The sequence below is a fragment of the Ursus americanus genome, chromosome 32, assembly GCF_024610735.1.
Source record: "Ursus americanus isolate L20-20 chromosome 32, mUrsAme1.1.p, whole genome shotgun sequence".
Taxonomy (NCBI): domain Eukaryota; kingdom Metazoa; phylum Chordata; class Mammalia; order Carnivora; family Ursidae; genus Ursus; species Ursus americanus.
This window is the reverse complement of record NC_142158.1, coordinates 4,903,047-4,929,191: the sequence shown is the minus strand read 5'-3', so window position 1 is coordinate 4,929,191 and position 26,145 is coordinate 4,903,047. Positions and strand designations below refer to the sequence as shown.

Below are 26,145 nucleotides of genomic sequence, written 5' to 3'. Positions count from 1 at the left end.
TTCTCTTCACTACGTCTGTATCTTTGGGGTAAATACCCAGTAGTGCAATTGCTGGGTCATAGGGTAGCTCTATTTTTAACTTTTTGAGGGACCTCCACACTGTTTTCTAAAGTGGCTGTACCAACTTGCATTCCCACCAACAGTGTAAGAGGGTTCCCCTTTCTTCACATCCTCTCCAACATTTGTTGTTTCTTGTCTTGTCTATTTTTGCCATTCTAACTGGCATAAGGTGGTATCTCAAGGTAGTTTTGATTTGAATTTCCCTGATGGCTAATGATGCTAAACATTTTTTCATGTGTCTGTTAGCTATTTGTATGTCTTCATTGGAAAAGTGTCTGTTCATATCTTCTGCCTATTTTTTGATGATTATTTGTTTCTCATGCATTGAGTTTGAAAAGTTCTTTATAGATCCTAGATACCAGTCTTTTATCTGTAGTGTCATTTGCAAATATCTTCTCCTGTTCCGTGGGCTACCCCTTAGTTGCTCTACTGTATTTTGTTTTGTTTTGTTTTCTGTGTGATTTATTTCTGCTCTAATCTTTATTATTTCCCTTCTTCTGGATTTAGACTTTGTTTGCAGTTCTTTCTTCAGCTCCTTTAGGTGTAACATTAGGCTGTGTATTTGAGACATTTTTTGCTTCTTGAAGAAGGCCTATATTGCTATATACTTCCCTCTTAGGACCACCTTTACTGCATCCCAAAGGTTTGGTTCTGTCATGTTTTCATTTTCACTTACTTCCACGTATTTTTTAATTCTTCTTTAATTTCCTGTATGACCCATTCATTCTTTAGTAGGATGTTCTTTAACCTCCATGAATTTGTGGTACTTCCACATTTTTTCTTCTGGTTGACTTCAAGTTTCATAGCACTGTGGTCTGAAAATATGCATGGTATGATCTCAGTCTTTTTGTACCACTTGAGGCCTGATTTGTGACCCAGTGTGTGATCTTTTCTGGAGAATGTTCCATGTGAACTCACAAAGAATGTGCATTCTGCAGCTTTAGGATGAAAGGCTCTGAATGTATCTGTGAAGTCCATCTGGTCAAGTGTGTCATTCAAAGCCCTTGTTTCCTTGTTGATCATCTGCTTAGATCTTCTGTCCATTGCTGTGAATAGGGTGTTAATGTTTTCTACTATTATTATATTACTATCAATGTGTTTCTTTCAGCTTGTTATTAATTGATTTATATATTTGGCTGCTCCCAAGTGAGGGGCATAAATATTTATAATTGTTAGATCTTCTTTTTGGATAGACCCCTTTATTATGATATAGTGCTCTTTTTCATCTCTTTTTTTTCAATAATAATTTTTTATTATGTTATGTTAGTCACCATACAGTACATCCTTAGTTTTTGATGTAGTGTTCCATGATTTGTTGTTTGCGTATAACACCCAGTGCTCCATGCAATATGTGCCCTCCTTAATATCCATCACCGGCCTATCCCAATCCCACACCCCCCTCCCCTCTGAAGCCCTCACTTTGTTTCCCAGAGTGCATAGTCTCTCATGGTTCATTCCCCCTTCTGTTTACCCCCCCTTCATTCTTCCCTTCCTTCTCCTACCGATCTTCCTGCTATTTCTTATGTTCCATAAATGAGTGAAACCATATGATAATTGTCTTTCTCTGCTTGACTTATTTCACTTAGCATAATCTTCTCCAATCCCGTCCATGTTGCTGCAAATGTTGGGTAATCGTTCTTTCTGATGGCTGAGTAATATTCCATTGTATATATGGACCACATCTTCTTAATCCAGTCTGTTGAAGGCCATCTCGGCTCCTTCCACGATTTAGCTATTGTGGACAATGCTGCTATGAACGTTGGGGTGCATATGGCCTTTCTCTTCACTATGTCTGTATCTTTGGGGTAAATACCCAGTAGTGCAATTGCTGGGTCATAGGGTAGCTCTATTTTTAACTTTTTGAGGGACCTCCACACTGTTTTCTAAAGTGGCTGTACCAACTTGCATTCCCACCAACAGTGTAAGAGGGATCCCCTTTCTTCACATCCTCTCCAACATTTGTTGCTTCTTGTCTTGTCCATTTTTGCCATTCTAACTGGCATAAGGTGGTATCTCAATGTGGTTTTGATTTGAATTTCCCTGATGGCTAATGATGCTTAAACATTTTTTCATGTGTCTGTTAGCCATTTGTATGTCTTCATTGGAAAAGTGTCTGTTCTTGTCTTCTGCCCATTTTTTGACTTGATTATTTGTTTCTTGGGTATCGAGTTTGAGAAGGTCTTTATAGATCTTGGATAGTAGTCCTTTATCCGTAATGTCATTTGCAAATATCTTGTCCCATTTCATGGTGCCACTTTGTTTTGTTGACTGTTTCCTTTGTTGTGCAGAAGCTTTTTATCCTGATGAAGTCCCAAAGTTCATTTTTCCATTTGTTTCCCTTGCCTTTAGAGATGTGTCTTGAAAGAAGTCACTGTGGCCAGTGTCAAAGAGGTTACTGCCTGTGTTCTCCTCTAGGATTTTGATGGATTCCTGTCTCTTTCCCAGGAAAGGGATTTGGGATCTGCATGGAGGTTGGGAGGAGCAGCTAAAAGTAAGAGGAGCTCTAGAAACTAAAGCTTCAGGTCCCAAATACCCAGAAAAGAGAGGAAGATTTAAAAATTAAACACTAAGAGAACAAAAGCAAAAGAACACTGAGCAGAAGATGTAAGTTGGGGACCTCCCATCTGGCAGAAAGCGCCAACCTGTTCTGGACAGAGAATTTATAAAATCCCTTGTAAGCAAGAGGAACTAGTATTTACCATTAAAGGAATGCTCCTCCAAGAGGTAAATTAAGAAAGTCAGGCGTATATTCAGCAACTTCATGCTACAGAGTAAAAAAAGAAAAAAGAAGTCTGCTTAAAAATTCATGTAAGTGTCATCCTCTGACATAGTCCAAACTCACCTAAAAATGAAACTGTCTTTACTCACAGTAGAGACCCTGAAACTCGGGAGAGCTTGTCACTTACTGGCTTAATCTTAGAGAAGAAACTGGGGCTGGGGCTGGGGCATGGACTGCACACACTGGAAGGAAATCAGGCCAAGGAGGAGCTCCAAGACCAGTAGAGCCCAGGGATGAACATTTCTGGAACTACAGGACTCCGTCCTACCTTGAGCAAAGGACAGTGATGAATGCCACGTCTTGCGGTCAGTAAGCCGTCTCTAAGGAACAGACATCTGCTCGTGGACAGGAGGGTCTGCAAAAGAAACATGCACCCCAGGAAAATTGTAAAATTCAGGAATCCACAACTCTGTCAAAGACATCTTCCTTCCATTCCCTTCAGCGCTTTTGTCACTATACCCAGGACCATCTGGTACCAAAGATGCTAGTGTTCTGGCCTTCCTCCACCCGGCCCCAGTTCTGTCTTTGGGTGTGCGTCTCTTGAAGTGGCCAGAAAATCCTTCCTCACCCCTACCTCAGAGGAAAATTTTTCACAATGAAAAACTTCAGTCCAGAGAGAGAACGCCTATTAGTTTCCATTCTAGTTTTCCCGAAGAAGATATCTTCTAGAACCAAGGAGGTTTATTCTTTCTATATATGCTTTTTTTTTTTTTTCTTCCTTCTTCTAAAAGAGTATGGTGTTTTCTGTTTTTTGCAGTTTGGGACATATCTTAGTATCCTGCCTCAGGGTGTCCTGTCCTCAGGTCCCCATGTACTTGGTTCCTCCCTGAACTGCTCAGATTCTTAACACTTGTAGACCTACGTGGGGGGCAGGGGGGAGAGTCCCCAAGATAGTCCTGCACAAGGTGAATTATTCAACTGATGGAAATACTGAAGCAACATGTTCCCAAGTCTCTGCCTTTTGGACTCAAATCCTTGTTTCCTTCCCCAGATTAAGGAAGTTCTCAGCTATGATTTGCTCAAATAAACCTTCTAATCCTCTCTCTCTCCACCCCCCTTGGGGATCCCAGTAATTCTGACATTGGAATGTTTCATGGCATCATTAATCTCTACACTCCTTTTCTCATGTGCTACTAGCAGCCTATTTGTGTTTTCCTCCACTTTCTTCTTTTCCATCAGCTTGTATTCTAGATCACTAATTCTCTCTTCAGCCTCATTCACCCTGGCTGTTACAGTATCCGGTTTAGACGGCATCTCACTCATAGCATTTTTAAGTTCTGCCTGATTAGATCTCGTTTCTGCTCTTAGAGATTCTATATTATCACTAATGCTTTTTTCAAGCCTAGCTGTTTTCTTCATGATTGCTATCCTGAATTCTATCTCTGACATTTTGTTTATATCCATATCCATTAGTTCTGTGGCAGATGACATTGTCTCTTTTTCTTTTCTTTGTTGAGACTTCCTCCTCCTAGTTAGTCTGTCAATGAATGGTTGAGTGAATGAACAGTGTCCAAAATATCAACCACGACCCAAGATGCACCCTGGCAAAATCCAGAGTGGTCAGATGCCACGACCAAAAAAAACGAAGTCAAAATGAAACACAAGAATAAAATTTATAAAATTTAAAAAATGTTAAAGAGACCTATACTTGAGGGAGTTAAGATGGCGGAGGAGTAGGGGACCCCTTTTTCAGCCGGTCCCCTGAGTCGAGCTGGATAGGTACCAGACCTGCGTCTCAGGCTGATGCATCTGGATCTCTACAAATGAACATCTCCAGCGCTGAGTATTGAGGGTTGCAGATTGGATAAAAAGAAATGACCCATCCATTTGCTGTCTACAAGAGACTCATTTCGAACCCAAAGATGCATTCAGACTGAGAGTAAGGGGATGGAGTACCATCTTTCACGCAAATGGACCTCAAAAGAAAGCTGGGGTAGCAATTCTCATATCAGATAAACTGGATTTTAAACTACAGACTATAGTTAGAGATGCAGAAGGGCACTATATTATTCTTAAAGGAAGTATTCAACAAGTGGATATGACAATTATAAATATATATGCCCCCAACAGGGGAGCAGCAAGATACACAAGCCAACTCTTAACCAGAATAAAGAGACATATAGATAAAAATACATTAATAGTAGGGGACCTCAACACTCCACTATCAGAAATAGACAGAACACCCTGGCAAAAACTAAGCAAAGAATCAAAGGCTTTGAATGCCATACTCGACGAGTTGGACCTCTTAGATATATATAGAACACTACACCCCAGAACCAAAGAATACTCATTCTATTCTAATGCCCATGGAACATTTTCAAGAATAGACCATGTTCTGGGACACAAAACAGGTCTCAGCCGATACCAAAAGATTGAAATTATCCCCTGCATATTCTCAGACCACAACGCTCTGAAATTGGAACTCAACCACAAGGAAAAATTTGGAAGAAACTCAAACACTTGGAGACTAAGAACCATCCTGCTCAGGAATGACTCGATAAACCAGGAAATCAAAAATCAAATTAAACAATTTATGGAGACCAATGAGAATGAAAATACAACAGTCCAAAACCTATGGGATACTGCAAAGGCAGTCCTAAGGGGGAAATACATAGCCATCCAAGCCTCACTCAAAAGAATAGAAAAATCTAAAATGCAGTTTTTATATTCTCACCTCAAGAAGCTGGAACAGCAACAGAGGGACAGGCCTAATCCACGCACAAGGAAGCAGTTGACCAAAATTAAAGCTGAAATCAATCAAGCAGAAACCAGAAGTACAGTAGAGCAGATCAACAGGACTAGAAGCTGGTTCTTGGAGAGAATCAATAAAATTGACAGACCACTGGCAAGATTTATCCAAAAGAAAAGAGAAAGGACCCAGATTATTAAAATTATGAATGAAAAAGGAGAGGTCACGACGAACACCATTGAAATTGGAAGGATTATTAGAAATTTTTATCAACAGCTATATGCCAATTAAGCAATCTGGAAGAGATGGAATCCTTCCTGGAAACCTATAAACTACCAAGATTGAAACAGGAAGAAATTGATTTCTTAAACAGGCCAATTAATTATGAAGAAATTGAGTCAGTGATAAACAACCTTCCAAATAACAAAACTCCAGGCCCGGACAGTTTTCCTGGGGAATTCTACCAAACATTCAAAGAAGAAATAATACCTATTCTCCTAAAGCTATTTCAAAAAATAGAAACAGAAGGAAAGCTACCAAACTCATTCTATGAGGCCAATATTACCTTGATCCCCAAACCAGGCAAAGACCCCCTCAAAAAGAAGAATTACAGACCGATTTCCCTAATGAATATGGACGCCAAAATCCTCAACAAGATACTTGCTAATAGAATCCAACAGTTCATTAAAAGGATTATCCACCACGATCAAGTGGGATTCATACCTGGGATGCAAGCGTGGTTCAATATTCGCAAATCAATCAGCGTGATACATCATATCAACAAGAAAAGACTCAAGAACCATATGATCCTCTCAATTGATGCAGAAAAAGCATTTGACAAAATACAGCATCCTTTCCTGATTAAAACCCTTCAGAGTGTAGGAATAGAAGGTACATTTCTCAATCTCATAAAAGCCATCTATGAAAAGCCTACTGCAAATATTATTCTCAATGGGGAAAAGCTGGAAGCCTTTCCCTTAAGATCAGGAACACGACAAGGATGCCCACTCTCGCCACTATTATTCAACATAGTACTAGAAGTCCTTGCAACAGCAATCAGACAACAAAAAGGGATCAAAGGTATTCAAATCGGCAAAGAAAAAGTCAAAATGTCTCTCTTCGCAGATGACATGATACTCTATATGGAAAACCCAAAAGAAGCCACTCCCAAACTATTAGAAGTTATAGAGCAATTCAGTAACGTGGCGGGATACAAAATCAATGCTCAGAAATCAGTTGCATTTCTGTACACGAATAACGAGAACGAAGAAAGAGAAATTAGGGAATCCATCCCATTTACAATAGCACCAAAAACCATACGTTACCTTGGAATTAACTTAACCAGAGACGTAAAGGACCTTTATTCCAGAAACTATAAATCACTCATAAAGGACATTGAGGAAGACATAAAAAGATGGAAAGATATTCCATGCTCATGGATCGGAAGAATTAACATAGTTAAAATGTCCATGCTACCCACAGCAATCTACACTTTCAATGCTATCCCGATCAAAATACCGAGAACGTTTTTCAAAGAACTGGAACAAATAGTCCTTAAATTTGTATGGAACAAGAAAAGACCCCGAATCTCCAAGGAACTGTTGAAAAGGAAAAACAAAGCTGGGGGCATCACGATGCCGGATTTCGAGCTGTACTACAAAGCTGTGATCACAAAGACAGCATGGTACTGGCACAAAAACAGACCCATAGACCAATGGAACAGAATAGAGAGCCCAGAAATGGACCCTCAGCTCTTTGGGCAACTAATATTTGATAAAGCAGGAAAAAACATCCAGTGGGAAAAAGACAGTCTCTTCAATAAATGGTGCTGGGAAAATTGGACAGCTACATGCAAAAGAATGAAACTTGACCACTATCTCACACCATACACAAAAATAAACTCCAAATGGATGAAAGACCTCGATGTGAGACAGGAATCCATCAAAATTCTAGAGGAGAACATAGGCAGCAACCTCTACGACATCGGCCAAAGCAGCCTTTTTCATGATACATCCCCAAAGGCAAGAGAAACAAAAGATAAAATGAATTTATGGGACTTCATCAAGATTAAAAGTTTCTGCACAGCCAAGGAAACAGTCAGAAAAACCAAGAGGCAGCCCACGGAATGGGAGAAGATATTTGCAAATGACACTACAGATAAAGGACTGGTATCCAAGATCTACAAAGAACTTCTCAAACTCAATACACGAGAAACAGATAAACAAATCAAAAAATGGGCAGAAGATATGAACAGACACTTTTCCAATGAAGACATACAAATGGCTAACAGACACATGAAAAAATGTTCAAAATCATTAGCCATCAAGGAAATTCAAATCAAAACCACACTGAGATACCACCTTACGCCAGTTAGAATGGCAAAAATAGACAAGGCAAGAAACAACAACTGTTGGAGAGGATGTGGAGAAAGGGGATCCCTCCTACATTGTTGGTGGGAATGCAAGTTGGTACAGCCACTCTGGAAAACAGTGTGGAGGTCCCTTAAAAAGTTAAAAATTGAGCTACCCTATGATCCAGCCATTGCACTACTGGGTGTTTACCCCAAAGATACAGACGTAGTGAAGAGAAGGGCCATATGCACCCCAATGTTCATAGCAGCAATGTCCACAATAGCTAAATCGTGGAAGGAGCCGAGATGCCCTGCAACAGATGACTGGATTAAGAAGTTGTGGTCCATATATACAATGGAATATTACTCAGCAATCAGAAAGAATGAGTTCTCAACATTTGCTACAACATGGACAGCACTGGAGGAGATAATGCTTAGTGAAATAAGTCAAGCAGAGAAAGACAACTATCATATGATTTCTCTCATCTATGGAACATAAGAACTAGAATGATCAGTAGGGGAAGAAAGGGATAAAGAAAGGGGGGGTAATCAGAAGGGGGAATGAAACATGAGAGACTATGGACTATGAGAAACAAACTGAGGGCTACAGAGGGGAGGGGGGTGGGGGAATGGGATAGACCGGTGATGGGTAGTAAGGAGGGCACATATTGCATGGTGCACTGGGTGTTATACACAACTAATGAATCATCGAGCCTTACATCGAAAACCGGGGATGTACTGTATGGTGACTAACATAATATAATAAAAAATCATTATTAAAAAATAATAATAATAATAAAAAATAAAAAATGTTAAAGAGGAGGTGAGGGTGGGGGCTATAATCTCTCAGGATGGACAAAGTAGGGTGTTTGCAGTTGTTCCTGGATGTATTTTGGTCTGTGTGTTAGAGGACACTACTTCCCAAAATTACAAGGAAAGTAAACGTGTGTGTGTGTGTGTGTGTGTGTGTGTGTGTAGGTAAAATTGAATAGTGAAAAATTTGGTGTGAAAAAATACAAGTTAAAAAGCTATTATGAACTATCAGTTGATATAATAAACATCTAATTGAAATGAGAATAAAGTAAAAAGAAAAAACAGAGAAAGCATACGAGAAAGAAAAAAAGAAAAAGGGAGTTTTGTCTGAAAAATACACAAGCTGTGAGGCAACGCCTGGAGCTCAATATACTATTTTCCCGCGGCGTTGGGACTTTCCAGCGTTACGGGGTCCATAGGGTTGTCATTCTCTCGCTCTTCGAGCCTGTCTTCTGGGGAAGGGGCCTGCTGTGCTGTTTCTCAGGTCACCCTGCCTGTGAGGAGTTGCCTGCCCCTGTCAGGGGGACAGGCTCAGTGGAAACCGGACCGCTGTGCTTTTGTTCCCTGGCGGGCTTTCTGGGCCTCTTGGGAGGGTCAGAGCAAAACTCGCTGCAGCCAAGTATCTGTCCCGGAGCCGAGAGATCACGGTCTGCTTTCTTCACTCTACCCTCCAGGATGAGCAGCCGCTGTTTCCGGACGCGCTGCCGAAAACCACAGCTGCCCTCGGTGTGCTCCCACAGTGACTTTCTCGAGGCTCATCCCAGGGACCCAGGAGCGTCCCTGCCCTTTATGCTTCTAAAACCTCGCGCCCCCGGGGCTTGAGTGCGACCCGCAGCTCCTGGATCCTGTCTGGGCGCTGCTCCAGAGCCCTTGCCCAGCCACTACCACTCTGCGAGTTTTTGCCCAGTCGGGGGTGCAGCCTCCTGATGTCTCCAGGCTGCCCAGGGGAAGAGCGAGTCTCTACTGGCTGGGTTTGCACTCTGGCGATCCGAGCTGAGAGAACTTTCCTGGGCTCGCTGACCATAACCTGCTTCCTGTTCCCACTGCTGCGGTACTCTGCCAGTGCAGGAAGCCCCCTTCGGCTCTGAAGCTTCTTGTATCCCGAGAACACAATGCCCTACCTAGAATTCTCCCTTTTCATTTCCGAGCCCCTTTCAGAGAGGGATGTCGCTCCCAGTACAGATTTCTAAGGGTTCCGCTTTTGCGCTCTGGTATTCTATCACTTTCCAGGAGCCAGCTTATGGAGGCTCCCTCCCCCTTCTGTTTATCTTCCGATATCTCCCCGCAGATTCACGACCCAGTCCTTCCTACATTGCAACGAGCAGTGCTTTTCTGCTTGTAGAGATCCAGATATTTACTCTTACATCTCAGGCTGATCTCATGGGTGTTCAGAATATTTTGGTACATACCCTGCTAAATTCAGGAGATCAGTTGAAAGGGGTCCTCTATTCCTCTGCCATCTTTCCTCTCAAGTATAGTGGGCCCTTTCTCCAGAAGAACAGCACAACCCCCCCCCCCACACACACACACACCACATCTACCAGCCATAGGGTTCTAAAAAGTTTCAGTTCTAGTGGAAGTACCACCAGGTCTCATTTAACAAGCAGTCCAGAACACACCGAGTTAAAACTTACCACACTCTGGCCACGGACAGACACTTCCCACTGCAGGCAAGGAAAACCTCTGCAGATGACTGACCTGAGGGATAAGGCAGCCGTAACACAGCAGGAGAGTACGTGAGTGCATGCTGCACACACCAGAGACTCCCTGAAGTGCCAGGCCCTGGGGACTATCTGGTCTCTTCTTCACAAAGCCATTACTCTCAGGAGCAGGAAACATAACAGGCTTTTCTAACACAGAGAAGAAGACAGAGACCTAGACAAAACGCCAAGATGGAGGAATTCATTCTAAAAGAAACAAGAAAAGGTCATGGCCAGAGAGCTAATCAAAAAAGATTTAAGTAATATGCTTTATGGAGAATTTTAAACAACAATCATAAGGATACTCACTCAGTTTCAGAAAAGCATGGATGACAACAGTGACACCCTTTCTACAGAGAGTAAAGAGTTAAAGTCAGAAATGAAGAATGCAATAACTGAGATTTGAGATCTGAGTAAAATATAACTGAAAACTGACATAACCCGGGAAAGAAACAAACATCACAATCCAGGAGGCACAGAAAACTACCATCAGGGGCACCTGGGTGGCCCAGCGGTTAAGCGTCTGCCTTCGGCTCAGGGCGTGATCCCCGTGTTATGGGATCGAGCCCCACATCAGGCTCCTCCGCTGGGAGCCTGCTTCTTCCTCTCCCGCTCCCCCTGCTTGTGTTCCCTCTCTCGCTGGCTGTCTCTGTCTCTGTCGAATAAATAAATAAAATCTTTTAAAAAAAAGAAAGAAAGAAAACTACCATCAAAATCAACAAAAGCAGGCCAACACCAAGACATATTGTAATTAAATTTGCCAAATATACCAATAAAGAAAAATATCTTAGAAGCAGCAAGACACAAGAAAGCCCTAAATTACAAGAAAAGACCTATAAGGCAGATCTCTCAACAGAAATTTGGGAAGCCATGCTGAAGGGGAAAAAAACCTAAAGCCAGGAATACTCTATCCAGCAAGGCTATCATTCAGAATAGAAGCAGAGATGAAGAGTTTCAAAGACAAACAATAAAGGAGTTTGTGACCACTCAACCAGCCCTACAAGAAATATTAAAGGGGACTCTTTGAGTGGGAGGGAATGACCAAAGTGACAAACACAAGAAAGGAACAGAGAAAATCTCCAGAAACAATGACAAAATAGTAACAAATGGCAATGAATACATATCTATCGATAATTACTCGGAATGTAAATGGACTATAAATGCCAATCAAAAAACATAGGGTGTGAGAATGGATAAAAGCAAGACCCATCTATATGCTGCCTACAAGACTCATTTATTTATTTTATTTTTTTAAGATTAAGTTAGTGTATTATTAGTTTCAGGGGTAGAATTTAGTGATTCATCACTTGCATATGGTATCCAATACTCATTACAACAAGTACCCTCCTGAAGGCCCATCACCAATTTATCCCATTCCTGCACCCACCTCCCTTCCAGCAACCCACAGTGTTCCCTGTAGTTAAGAGAGTCTCTTATGGATTCCTTCCCTCTCTGTTTTTCTCTTACTCTACTTTTCCTTCCTTTCCCTATGTTAGTCTCTTTTGTTTCTTAAATTCCACATGAGTGAAATCATAAGGTATTTGTCTTTCACTGACTGATTTTGCTTAGCATAATACCCATGCTTGCAAATGGCAAGATTTCATTCTTTTTTTTTTTTTTTTTAATTTGACAGAGACAGCCAGCGAGAGAGGGAACACAAGCAGGGGGAGTGGGAGAGGAAGAAGCAGGCTCATAGCGGAGGAGGCCAACGTGGGGCTCGATCCCAGAACTCTGGGATCACGCCCTGAGCCAAAGGCAGACGCTTAACGACTGAGCCACCCAAGCGCCCCAAGATTTCATTATTTTTGATGACTGAATATATATACAAATACGAACCACCTCTTTTTTATCCATTCATCTGTCCACGGACATCTGGGCTCTTTCCATATTTTGCCTATTGTGGACATTGCATGTGACCCTTCAAATCATTAGTTCTTTATCCTTTGGATAAATTCCTAGCAGTGCAATTGCTGGGTCCTAGGGTAGTTGTATTTTGAATATTTTGAGGAATCTCTATACTCTGTTTTTGTGTCTGTTTTTGTGCCAGTACAAACCTGTCTTGATGTTTACAGCTTTGTAATACAGCTTATACTCTGGAATTGTGATGCCTCCAGGTTTGGTTTTCTTTTTCAACATTACTTTGGCTATGCAGGGTCTTCTCTGCTTCCATAAAAGTTTAGGTATTGTTTTTCCAACTCTGTGAAAAAACGCTGGTGTTATTTTGAATGGGATTGCATTGAAAGCATAGATTGCTTTGGGTAGTATAGACATTTTTAACAATATTTGTTCTTCCAATCCATGAGCACGGAATGTCCTTCCATTTCTTTAAGTTGTAAGATTGTATAGATATCCTGAAAACAAAATGTTTGAGAATCACTGACTGAGCAGTGAAATAATGTAACAAGACCACTCAGTGCAGGAGAAGAGGGATCAGGACAAAGTCACAAATCCCTGGGTCCGTCTCTCGGGGTCCAGCCGCGAGGGCGGTGGCTTGGGCGGGAAAGCCCAGTGTTAGGGAGTCCGCATCTCCCCTGGTTTCACTCCTCTCTCAACCTGTCAGGTCCTCCTGCCTGGATCCTCGTGACGCGAACCCAGTTCGCACTCGCATTGGGTGTCGGGTTTCTAGAGAAACCAATCAGCGTTCGGGTGTTTTCACTCGCCTCGGGGCGACTCGGCTGCTCGCCCGAACAGGTTGTTGCCAGCCATTCGTCCCCCAACCCTCCTCCTGCCGCTGCTGTCGGGGGCCCTGGCCCTGACAGACCCCAGGCCTGGTGAGAAACCGCCTCAGCGTGGGAGGAGGGAGGGGGCCGCCGGACCCAAGCGCTGCTCCGCCGCCTGGCACTCACCTCCGCCCCACTCACACCTGGGTCCCTACTCTTCTCCGACCCACTGGCCCTTTTCCGTCGCCCGAACCTCCCTCGCCCCCTGCCCTCCCGGCCGCCTCCACCTGCGCCCCGGGCCCCGCGGCGGGAGGAGGGTCGGACGGGGTCTCAGCCCCTCCGCGCCCGCAGGCTTGCACTCCCTGCGGTATTTGGGCACCGCCGTGTCCCGGCCCGGCCGCGGGGAAGTCGGCTACGTGCACTACACGCAGTTCGCGCGGTTCGACAGCGACGCAGCGAGTCCCGGGATGGAGCCGCGGGCGCCGCGGGTGGAGCAGGAGGGGCCGGAGTATTGGGACCCGGAGACGCGGGACTCCGGGACCTGCACACAGACTCCGGAGGGAAACTGAACGAAGTGCGCGGCCACTACAACCAGAGCGAGGCAGGCGAACAACGCGGGCAGGGAACAGAGCACGACCCCTATCCCCACGGACGGCCGGGGTCGCCCCAAGTCTCCGTGGCCGAGCGACACCCCGAGGCTGCGGGACACCGTCGCCCCCCGGAACGGGGAAGAACCCTTAGGGACTCTACTGGGTTTGGTTTTCAGTTTAGGCTTTAATGACGATCGGTTGTAGTGGGCCGGGGCCGGGGTCTCACACCTTCCAGAGAATGATAGGCTGATGGGCGCTTCCTGCGCGGGCACCTTCTGACGCCTACGACGGCGCGGATTACATCGTCCCGAACGACGACCTGCTCTCCTGGACCGCGGCGGACACCGCGGCGCAGATCGCCCGGCGCAAGTGGGAGGTGACAGGTGAGGCTGAACACTAGGGGAACTATCTGGACGGCGCGTGCGTGGAGTGGCTCCGCAGGCACCTGGAGAACGCGAAGGAGACGCTGCGGCGCGCAGGTACCGGGGTCACGCCCCCCCCCCATCTCCTCTCCACTGGGCCTGGCTTCCCGCCAGGAAGGGAAAACGGATTCAGTGTCAGCACCGCCCCTCCCACGGGTGGGGAGAGGGAGATCCGCCTGGGTGTTCGTATTCCTAAGAGAGTTACTCACCCAGAGGGCCGATTTCTCTAAAGGGCAGTTGAGAAATCCAGTCTCTCCCGGGAGGCAGGTGGAGACCATCCCTGAAATAACCCATCAGAGGTCCCCTCCACCCTGGCAGTCCCCTTGTAAACCATGACTTTCCCTCTCAAGGCCTTGGTCTCCATCTGAGAACATCCTTGGAGGTCTGACGCCCGGTTTTCTGAGTCACGGACGCTCCACCGAAGTCAGGACCCTTAGTGTGTGCCCTGCACGCTCCCGTCCTGGGACCTCTCCCTGCCTCTACGACATTACTCCAGATCCCTGAGTCTAGGCTGTTGTCAGAGTTTTGTGCTTTTCCCTTCTAAACCAATCGTCCTTTCTATCCTCAGGATGGTCACAAGTGCTGCTTTAGTGACTCACGAAGGTAACCCAAAGTGTTGATTTTCTGATTCTTCTTCCTCAGAACCCCACAACACACATGTGACCTGCACCGCTTCTCTGACCATGATGTCACCCTGAGATGCTGGGCTCTGGGCTTCTACCCTGCAGAGATCACCCTGACCTGGCAGCAGGATGGGGAGGACCTGACCCAGGCCACAGAACATGTGGAGACCAGGCCTGCGGGAGATGGGACCTCCCAGAAGTGGGCAGCCAAGAGGAGCAGAGATACCCGTGCCACATGCAGCATGAGGGGCTGCCTGAGCCCCTCACCTAGAGATGGGCAAGGAGGGGTTTGGTGTGGAGCCTCTTCTCAGAGAAAGTAGCTTTTCTGCAAAACATCTGAGAAGTCATGACTCAAGCCTGAGGTCTGGGTCCCCCACCTTCCCTTCCCACAGCTGCTGCCTGAGCCCACCATCCCCACCATGGGCATCATTGCTGGCCTGGTTCTCCCTGCGGTCACGGGAGCTGTGGTGGCGGGAGCATGATGTGGAGGAAGCAGCACACAGGTAGGGAAGGAAGTGGGAGGGGAATTTGAGTTTTCTTGTCCCACGGAGAGGTTTCAAGCCCCAGGTAGAAGTTTGTCCCACCTTGTTCACGAGAAGTACCACCCACATACCTGTGCTTGCCCACCTGGAGCCAATTGCTAACGCTCACTCTTTAGTAAAGACTTGTGCAAATGAAGGACAAATTTTTCACCTTTATGTTCTGGTGTTGGGGACCTGATCCCCAGCAGTTGAAGGTCAGGGACAATTCCCTGATGTAGACAGACCTCCAGAAGACAGTTTGGTCCAGTGCCCCCGCATATCCTTTCTTCGTGTTTTCCGATACAGTCATGAGTCTTCAGTTAACAGTTCTGGAAACTTCATTTTGATACAGGACTAGGGTTTCCTCTGGATACCATGACCAGCCTTCTCCCTGGCCTCTGACATGATGCTTTCTTCCCACGAGTGGAAAAGGAGGGAACTACTCACAGCAGACTGAAAGTAAGTATGGAGGGAGTGATCCTTGAGACCCTGGGATAGTGTAGACAGGACCCCATGGGGAGCTCACCCACCCCATAGCTCCTCCTTTAGTCTCACCTCCTGTGGGCTCTGAGCACATCCTGTTTGTTCTACCCCAGACAATGACAGTACCCAGGGCTCTGATGTGTCTCTCATGGCTCCTAAAGGTGAGACCCTGGAGGGCCTGAAGTGGGGAGGGGTTGGGGCAGAGGGGACATGACTGGGTTATGAGGACTCTTCGAGTGGGACAGTATAAGCATTTAGTGGGCTGTGGAGATGTCAACATTTACATGATTGACCTGAATTTGTTCATGATTATTTTCTTTCACAGTGTGAGCCAGTTGCCTTGTGGCGGACTGAGTGATACAAGACTTGTTCACACTCCCACTTTTTTAACATCAAAAGTGTGGGACGTCTCTATCTGCTAACGGTGTCTGAATTGTGTCTGTGTTCCTATTAGCATAACGTGAGGTGGGGAAACTGGCCCACCCCCACCCATCATGACTCCTCCCCAAACTGACCTGTGCTCTTCCCTGATCTGCTTTCCTGTTCCAGCAGAGATGGGACTGGGTCATCTCCATCCCTGTCTTTACTTCATGTTTGGCTGAGACGTAATATTTTACTTCCCTATTGAAAATCTGGATATGAATTTGTGTTTTCTATTCTTGTCATATAGAACTGATGTGGTAATAAAGGACTCCTAAAGTTGAGACAGGAAATAAATGGAAGCCCAAGAACCTTCCAGAAGCTGCCTGATTGCTGTGCTGTCTATTGTAGGTGGGACAGGAGAGGCTGTGAGTAGCCAACAGTGGACAGACCTGTGCCTGGTGAGTATTCAGTGTATTGTGGGCTTTAACATGGTCACTCCTCAGCTAAGTCATTTTTGCTATTCCCTGGTCCCTTCAGTGGAAACTTGTTACACCAGGACCTGTGATCACAGGGACTCAGACACCACCTGTCTCTAGGACCATGGGCATCAAGAGAGCTTCCTTGACCAGGTCAACCTAGGCTCCAGCTTGGATCAGGCCCTCAGCCCCCAACTTTTGGGTGGGTTTTTTTCTTTGTTTATATAGAGAATGAGGCCTATTCTTATTCTTGTGTCCGAGTTCTGGTCTCATGTTCCTCTGGTGTCCCCCAGTCTGTGACCATCACAGGGGTCCTATGGCCTCTCATTGTTTCCACAAGGCCCAGTGAGCCCCTGCACACAGGAGTCTCTATGGTATTGCAAGATGAATTTTCAGACCATCCATCTCTTCTCCTCCAGGGCTGTTCTGGATCATTCTTTCCATCTTTCCATCTTTTTTAAAAAGCAGACTCTGGAGTTAGAAACAGGATCTGATCGTTTCTCATCCTTATTAAATTTCAGTTTGTCGTCTCTGCTCACCTACCTGCCCCCACCCTTAGATCTAGTGATCCTTGTTCTGGTTCCAGTCCTAATTCATAGAGTTATAAAGCGGTGACTAATTTGAATCCATTCCGTGTCTGGAATATATGATCCATAGGCTATGTACAACTTTTCTGAATGGAGAACTGTAATTGTTTCCTGTGCTGCGTAGGAGGGATGCTGTGGAATAGAGGCAATGCAGCGGGGAGACCAGCAATGGGGAGGAAAGTGGCAGCTGCCACGAACAGCTGTGGCCTCACGCTCATCTAGAAGACGTGCTCTGTGCGGATCATTCATTGAACTGATAACTGTCAGATCCAGGAACGTTATTTTAACATCTAGGACACCTCAGTGAAAAACAGGCAAAATTTGCCCACCTCGTGGGGCTTATGTTCTAGAGTAAGGGGCAGACTGTATGCTAGTAAATAAGGGAAGTGTGTATGTTAGAGGTTGGGAGTACTGCGGAAGGTGACCCGGAGAGGCGCCTGCGCTGGGAAGGGGAAGATGGCTACTTCGCTGCAGCAGAGTGAGCCTCACCGAGGCGCCCTTGAGAGATCTGAAGGACGTGAAGGAACTGTGTAAGAGGATGGCTGGGGGAAGTTCTTTCCAGGCAGGGAAACTCCAGTGCACACGTACTAGGGCAGGAGCATGTCCTGTGTTCAAAGAAGGGCAAGGAGGCCATTGTGGCTGGAGCAGAGAGCAGCTGAAATGACACCAGATGTCCAGGCCTTAGGACATTAGAAGGGTTTGAGTTACAAGATGGTTTTAAACAGACGATCCACCCGGTACCGCCTCTCCTTAGAAGCATCTGTTTGCTGCTGTGCAGAATCGAGAGGTGCAGGGTTAGCGACCAGTAGGGAATCTGTAGGAAACCAGTGCAGTGTTCCAGGAGGAGGATGTGGGCTGTATGCCTAGGTGTGAGGAGGGAAGATAGTAAAAATGACTGGGTTCTGGATATATTTAAAGATGGATTTTACAGCATTTCCTTATGGATTAATTCTAGGAAGAGAGAATGAGGAATCAAGGAAGGCATCCAATATTTCAGACTGCAAGTAGAGATGTGGAGCGCCTTCAGTGGAAATGAGGGAGTCTCTGGAGGTAACACATTTGAGTAAGCGGCATCACGAGCATCCAATTCAGGACATGATTAATCTGAGGTATCTACGAGAAATGCAAGTGAGGAGCACCTGGGTGGCTCAGCCGGTTAAGCATCCAACTCTTGATTTTGGCTCAGGTCATGATCTTGGGGTCATGGCATCAAGCCCTGCATCAGACCCTCCCCCTCCCCCCTCCCCGCTCAGCAGGGAGTCACTTGGGATTCTCTCTCTCCCTCTCCACCTGCCCCTTCCCCCATAAAATAAATAAATCTTTAAAAAAAATGCAAGTGAGGTTGGCAGGTGGATATAGAGTTCAGGGTAGGGGAAATATCTGGGTTGGAGAAATAGATGTGGGAGGTCATGCCATATAAATGTTTAAAGCCTTTACCAGAGATGAGGTCCCTAAGGGGGTGATGGCCATAGAAGAAAAAGGAACAGGACAAAACCCTGGACTCCTCAGGGCTAAGCAAGCTGATCAGAGCACATACCCAGAGTGTACTGCATAGTTTGGTTCTGCCTCTAAAAAACATACAGACCAGGGAGGCCCAGCCTTCAGTGCGCACAGGAATTTCCTGAACTGTGAAGATCTAGGCAGGCTGCAGCAGAGCGTGAGAGTCTGGGTCGGTAACGAGGTTGGTGCTGCTGCGGCTGCTCTCAGATCCCACACTGAGTCGCAGGCACAGAAAGCAGGATCCCCACGTGGCTGTGCGTCAGCCTCTCCTGTAGGGCTTATTAAGTGATTCTTGCCCCACATCTAACATTCCAAGATGGTAGGTCTGGGGAGAGGCCTGAGTATTTTGTAACAAAAAACAACCCTGGGGCTCTGCCAGAGAGGGAAGAAACACTGAAATCCTCGATGAGAGCACTCATTGTGGGAAGGGGTCTTACATACACATTTAAATAGTTTTTTTGTAGGAAGAAAAATGCAAGACATGCTGGGAGAAACATATTTTCTCTCCCATGGGGTAAAACCAGCTGAAAGATTTAGGAAATGGTTATCAGCTCAACATAAGAAAAACTCTCATAGTTAAGAGGAGACCTTAAATGTTCCCACTACAAAAAAAAAAAAAAAAAAAAAGGAACTATGTATCATGAGCCAGGTGTTAGCCAAGGCTATGGTGGTAATCATTTTGCAATATATAAATGTATCAACAGGTTGTACACTTAAACCTACAATATATGTCAATTATTTCTCAATAAAACTGGAAAAAATTTCTGAATCCCTGCTCTCTGAAAGTATTCTCTTATGGATTCTTGCTCCTTGTTTTGAACAAAAGATTCCCAGTTGTTTTAATTGAAACTACATATATTTAAAGAGAAACACAGATCTTATAAATTATAAATACATAATATAAAAATATAAAGTATGGATAATATAAATATTAAAGCACAACTTAAAATATATGAAATATATACATTACATAAATAGGAAAATATGTACTATAGTTAGAGAGCACTGGGCCTCATTTTATTTCAGGGAAAGCCACAGAACAGGGCCGAGGCCGCAGAGCCAGGAACAGAATCCACCGTCCCACCCTGGGTCAAGGCCCAAATAGGAACCACCGCCCCCGGCGCTGGGCACTGATGCCACTGTTCACACCACTGCACCTGAGGCCAGGACTGCTGTCCCTGCTTCTCCTGGCAGCTGGATGACACGATGGCCACTCATGCCCCCTGTGCCAAATGCATGCAGCCCTGTCCCGGCTGTGTCACCACGTCCTGAGTCAAAGTCTGGCATGTGGTCATCTGACTGGTGGAGCCTCAGGCCCTGTCCCCCTGCAACAACGTGTGACATCCCGACTTTGATCTGGATTCCTGGGGAGTGACCACCAACACCCTTGGACTTGAACTCTTTAGTCTGGTCTCTGCATTCCTAGCCACAGGTCTGTTGAGAGGCCACGCATTCAGGTGGTTCCCAAAGTCACCCCTGTTGTAGGCGGACTCTGAGAAGGCTCCAGTGTTCCCATCTCCCTGTATTCCTGCCCTTGTGTAATACCCACTTTGGGAATAGAAGCTGGACATAGTGACTTGCTGGTAACAAATAGAATAGAGTGAAGTCATGCAATGAGTATCTGGAATCACCAGGAGACAAGATATGAGGGACCTGGAGTCAACTGTCTCAAGGTGGGCCGTCCAAGCCAGCCTGGGTTAAGTACAGATTTCTGATGGAATCCAGTAACAAATGACCCTGCATTCCTTTTCCTTCTGAGGGGATTCCTCTCCACATCTCAACCGCCACAACCACCGCCATCAGACAGGAGGAGAGGAGGAGGAGGAAAGGTCACCAGCTAGGAGTCTCATCCTGGCTGCAGCGAACAGGGAAATTCTGGGAAAAGGACAGGAAGGGAAGAGAAGAAACACAGGCTCCCAAACGTAACAGCTGGTGAGCCCACGCACACCCCCAGGGCAGCCCCGTGGCTACTAAGATGGAAGGACAGTCTCTAGTCTCCCTGTGCTGTCCCTGGGGCCCAGCTCTCCCTTCCTCCAACACAGAATAGTGTCCAGGGAACCCACAGTGGTGCCCCCTGAATATCTCTCTCGGCTTATCTCCAGAACAGACCACCACGGCCACCCAGTCCTGGAAGTCCTCTCTTCTCTATATGCATTAGTTCAGTGTGTGCCACAGAAACCTGACGGGCAGTGGCGTAAGCGGGACAGCAGCTTGTGTGTGTCCCATGAGTGAGGCGAGCCATCTGGGGCTGTAGGGTCGCTCTGCACCAAAGGGCTGTCCGGGCATGCTGGTGAGGATAACCCTGGGAAGTTCCCTTATTAGCATGACCCAGGACACCTAAGACTATGTCCGTGGTCCATGAGCAGGGCAGAGAGAGCAGAAAATGAGGAAGCTTCCCTCTTTTAAGGGCAACACCTACTACCTCATTCTGCATCACCACGATGGCCAGAATGTAGTCACACAGACAAAAGTAGCTTCCTGGGAGGCTAGTGAATGAGGCTATTTTTAACCTAAGTGACCATGTGCTCCCATGAAATTCTGTCACTATGGAATGAGGTTGATTTTTGTTTCCTTTAAAGTTTTAAAAATCACCAGCAACAGAACTGTCATTATATCAAATCTTGAACCAGATTTATATGTAAATAGTGAGATAGTCTCACAATATAATATTAATTGAGAACAAAGATGCAGACAGAATACTTGGTGACTGGGTGGCTCAGTTGGTTGGGCTCAGGTCATGATCCCAGGTCATGATCCCAGGGTCCTGGGATTGAGCCCCACATCCGGCTCTCTGCTCCAGGAAGCGTGCTTCTCCCTCTCCCCTGCCCCTGCTCATGCTCTCTCTCAAACAAATAAAATCTTAAAAAAAAAACAAACACCACCTGCTAAAATGGAAATCTCTCCCTATAATACTGTTGAAACGGGTTAACATCTGTTATGTCCAGGGAGAGAGTTTGGAAAAATTATGGATGGGACAGAGGATGAAATTTACTTTTCACTCTATACCTTCATGTTATGTAAATTTTTCAAACACTGTGCATGTATCAGTCAGTTGACAAAAATTTTGAATTGCCAGAGAAAGCCCCACTTCCATTTAGCAGACACATATAGCAGTAGTAGATGTTAGGCTCTCTCCTAGGCCCGGTGAGAAAAACATGAAGGAATTTAGAGTCAGGTGAATAACCTGGTGAATGCAACTATCATAGTCAGTTTTGGGGAAAGAGCATCCACACAGAAGCTAATTGGTTGCCTACTGTGGGCCAGGTGTTGTGCCACATGCTAGGGACAGAAAGAAGATGCAGGTGCACACTTTGGTGACCTACCTGCCTCATGCTGATGAGGTTCTGTACCCACTCCTGACTCTCCAGGAACCCTACTACTGTCCTGTCCCTGGATGGGAAGGAGCCGAGATTTGGAAAGAGAACCTCTGCCCATTTGGTCCAAAAATTAGTGGAAAGGTTAAGTTATGGAATACTGACTTCCTAATGTAACCGGCTCATCAATACAAGAGAAAATCACTAAAAAAATAACCTGGATGAAAGGAAAGAAACCAACACAGTGGAATCACAAGAAGTGACTTTGCAAGATCCCGTCTGAGGCAAACTGGAAGAGACAGTGGGAGACCAGGATTTCCCTGGCAACATGACACAGGAAAGCAAAAAAATGGTTTAGTTAAGTGATGGTGCTTTCCTAGAGATTTAGATGGTCTGACAAGGGAAGGGGGAAACATTCAGGGAGGATGACCTCTCGGGTTCCACAAAGCTGAGACAGACCTTTCCAAATGTCAACCGTGATTCTCTTATCTAGGACCCTGCTTTGATAACAGAGCTCAGCTCTGCAGATCATCTTGTCCAACGTGGAACCCAGAGTGATAATTACCTTGTTCGGTGATTGTGCAGCCTGTGTATGAGCACGTGTACTGCAGAGACCCTGCTACCCTCCATTCCTGCCATCTGTCACCTGCAAAACCCTGTGCAGACTAAGGCCCAGTAAGTACGGTAATAAGGCCCAATGGTCCCCAACTCCAGGTCCACATGGCCTTGTGGAATCTCCTCCTACTGAGTGTGGACAGGACCTGGAATACATTCCAAACAATAAAATGTGTGGCAGTGGTGACCTTGGAATATATACAATCATGACTTCCATTTTGCCAGATGACTTTCTATTATCTTCTCCATTCGCGAGCTTTGCTGAAGCAAGTAGCTGTGCTGGAAAGACCAGAAACTGAGGTCAGCCTCCTGCCTACATCCAGCAAGACACTGAGCCTCCAGTCCACCAGTTCACAAAGAACTACTCAGTCCTCCCCATAAGACAGTCCTTCCCTTTCTTGAAGGCAGACATCTTGTTTTTATTTTTTTTCAATTTAAATTCAATTTAGTTAACATACAGTGTATTATTAGTTTCAGGGGTAGAACTTAGTGATTCATCAGTTGCATATAACACCCAGTGCTCATTACTTCACGTGCCCTCCTTAATGCCCATCACCCAGTTATCACCTCCCCTCATCTGCCTCCCCTCCAGCCACCCTCAGTTTGTTTCCTACAGTTAAGAGTCTCTTATGGTTTGCTCCCTCTGTATTTTTATCTTATTTTATTTTTCCTTCCCTTTTCTTTGTTCATCTGTTTTATTTTCTCTTTACAACATGAATGTCAAGTTCTTACTATCCTACTTGCTTTCCTCTCACTCCATCAGGGAGGCTCCAGGAGGGAACAGAGGCAGGGTGAAAGGAAGTGTCATGAGCAAGGGTGAGGCTTGCCTTACCTCTCACCTTGGAGAGCAGCTATAATCAGGAAGTCAGTTGGAAGAAGGCAAATCAGGGACAGCAGGGATTGGAAGGACATGAGTGGTCACCCAAGTGTCTCTCAGGCCCACTCAGGGCTGTACTTTCAGACTGTGAATAAAACAGTGATGAATGAACTCTGCCCACCCACTGCTGGTCTTCTGCCCTTCAGCATTCTGTACAGCCCACCTCACAGCCCAGATGCAAACAGCACTGACTCCTTACAGCCCAGATGTGACCTCCCTCCCCACCACCTCCACAAAACACACTCCATCAGTCCATGTAGAACCAACTCTCCTGTCACTTCAAACCTCATGAACTCCCCTATCAGGACAGAGAGAAATACATACTCACAACAAGACTCAGTGCTGGAGAAGGAGAAGCTGTCAGAACCACAGAATGAGGTGACCCTTAATGAGGTGGGTGAACAGTATACAGCAGTCGCAAAACAAACAACAGTGGTCACTTGGGCTCAGCAGCCTGATGGTTTTGTTGGAATCATGGCTCAACCAATTAAGTCACTTAACCCCTGAGTGACCTCACTTTCCCTGACTGTAAAATGGGGTTGATAGCAATCCCTATTTCATAGGGCTATTATAAGGTTTTAAATAATTCAATTCATGTACATCCCTTAAAACAGTCTGACACTTTGATTAAGCGGAACCCAGGAAAGGAAGAGAGTGCCACCAATTTAGCTCCTGTTTTCTTCTTTTACTATGAAGAGTACCAGTTCTCCCCATCACTCATCACCCTGAACCCCTCTCACGTGCTGCACATGGAGAGCTGTTCTGTCGCTTATAACCCATGGGGTGGGGTGGGGCAACCATGAAACAGCCTGAGTGGAGGCAAGGATAAGGAATTCTCAGAGCAATGCTCACACACACACATACGCACACATGTACGCAGACACATACACACAAGCAACCATACATGCTCCTACATGTTCAATTACACACATATATACAAACCTCCGTACACAAATACCCATATGCAAATCTACAGGATTGTGAACGCACCCAGACGGTTACACACACATAACACACTCCTTTTACATTTGCCAATTCAACTGCAGCCTAGCTTACTTCCACCTCATCTTTTTAAATATTTAGGGGAGGAGTTAAGATGGCAGAGGAGTGAGGATCCTAAGTTTGTCTGGCCCCACAAATACAGCTAGTTAGTTACCAAATCATTCTGAACACCTGAGAAATCATTCGGAGATCTGAAAAAAGAAATGCTACAATTCTACAAATAAAAAGCAACCACTTTTTGGAAGGTAGGAAATGCGGACGCCTGAATCTGGGGTGACGTATCTGAGGAAATGGCAGAGAGGAGGCAGCATGCGTTAGGAGGATACCACAAAGTATTACAAGCAGCAGGGTGCAAAACTGGAACTTGTAGGAGTCCGCCAGTGGCGTTAAGTCCCTGGCTTAAAGCTGCTCAGCTGGCAAAGCGGGACGGAATCCCAGGTGTGACGGGTGGTCTCAGGATCGCTGGGGTCACAACAACAGGGGTGCCTGAGTGTGGCAGGTTCCCAGGAATAAGTGGGGAACCCGGCCGAAAACAGCGAGTCTCGGTGCCAGTTTTCTGCTGTGTTGCCATAAACTATGAACTGCAGGACGGTCGCGCACCCGCTCTCTGGGCGGGGGCCCAGCAAAAGGCAGAAGCACGGGGGTGCCCCTCCCTCAGCAGGGAGGAACAGTGCGGGTCCCGGCAGCAGGAGTCCGTGAAATTTAGTGACTTGAAACAGAGTGCCTGAGATAAAAACGCTCCGTCACATGCCGGGTGAGCACACAGTTCTGACCGAAACCAGGGAGACAAGAGTGATTGACTGACTTTCTGTGAGGGCTCACCAAAGAGTGAGGGGCACGAACTTTCAGCTCCAGGGCTAGAGAGAGGGGCACCACCATTTTCATCCTGCGCAGGAAAGGTTGGGTGCTGAAACCCTTCAGGGAGCAAAACAGCGCCGCCTAGTGGAATCCAGAGCCACTTAGACTAAGCCCAGCCTCCTGGCAAAGGAAGCACTTTTGCAACAGGGCAAGAACATCTGAGAATCAGTGCAGCACAACTGGCTCGCACCAAGTTTACTGATCATAGAAAGCTGCAGAGATTCAGCTCTTGGGGAAAAGAGTGTGTAGCATTGTTTTTCTATCCTTTAGGCTTTCAGTATTATTTTTCAATTATGTTCCTATTTTTTCAATTCTTTTTTGTTCTTTTATTTTTACATATACATTATATATATTTTTTTAGTTTTTATTTCCTTTTACTGAATTTTACTTCATTTTTATGTATATATAAGTTTTCCTACTTTCTTATTTTGGAATCTCATTTCTTTTAATGAGTAGAACAAAACATATCCAGGAACTAGTTTTTTGTTTTGCTTTGTTTTTGTTGGTTTTTCTTGTTTCGGTTTGGTTTAGGGGTGGTTTTTTTTTTCATTGTTGTTGTTCTTGTTTTTTCTCTTTTTTTCTTCTTTTTTTTTTCTAGACAAAATGGCAGAATGGAAAAATTCACCCCAAAAGAAAGAATAGGAGGTAGCACTCACTGTCAGGGATTTAAACAATACAGATATAAGTAAGATGTCTCAACTAGAATTTAAAACAATGATTATAAAGATACTAGCTGGGCCTGAAAAAAGCATAGAAGACACTAGAGAATCCCCTACTGTAGAAACTAAAGAACTAAAATCTAGTCAGGCCAAATTTAAAAATGCTATTACCGAGATGCAGTCTCAAGTGGAGGCTATAAAAAA

At 45.5% G+C, this 26,145-nt stretch overlaps 1 protein-coding gene and 1 long non-coding RNA gene across 2 annotated transcripts in view; one reads left to right on the top strand and one right to left on the bottom strand.

Annotated features, from left to right (window-relative positions):
- LOC123794298 (uncharacterized) overlaps positions 1-26,145 on the bottom strand; it is a 43,585-nt gene that overhangs the window by 6,235 nt on the left and 11,205 nt on the right. Inside the window, exons 4-5 of the long non-coding RNA XR_015722594.1 lie at positions 3,108-3,194; positions 2,760-2,824 (exon numbers count right to left, since the gene is read on the bottom strand). This is a non-coding gene — a long non-coding RNA (uncharacterized LOC123794298). The remainder of the gene's footprint in view (positions 1-2,759; positions 2,825-3,107; positions 3,195-26,145) is intronic.
- Positions 13,043-19,462, top strand: LOC123794159 (class I histocompatibility antigen, Gogo-B*0102 alpha chain). The gene is given in 6 exon segments (XM_087858060.1): positions 13,043-14,120; positions 14,706-14,726; positions 14,729-14,893; positions 14,896-15,189; positions 15,560-15,666; positions 15,804-19,462. Coding segments are annotated over 4 exon segments (540 nt in total). The 5' UTR covers positions 13,043-13,828; the 3' UTR covers positions 14,958-15,189; positions 15,560-15,666; positions 15,804-19,462.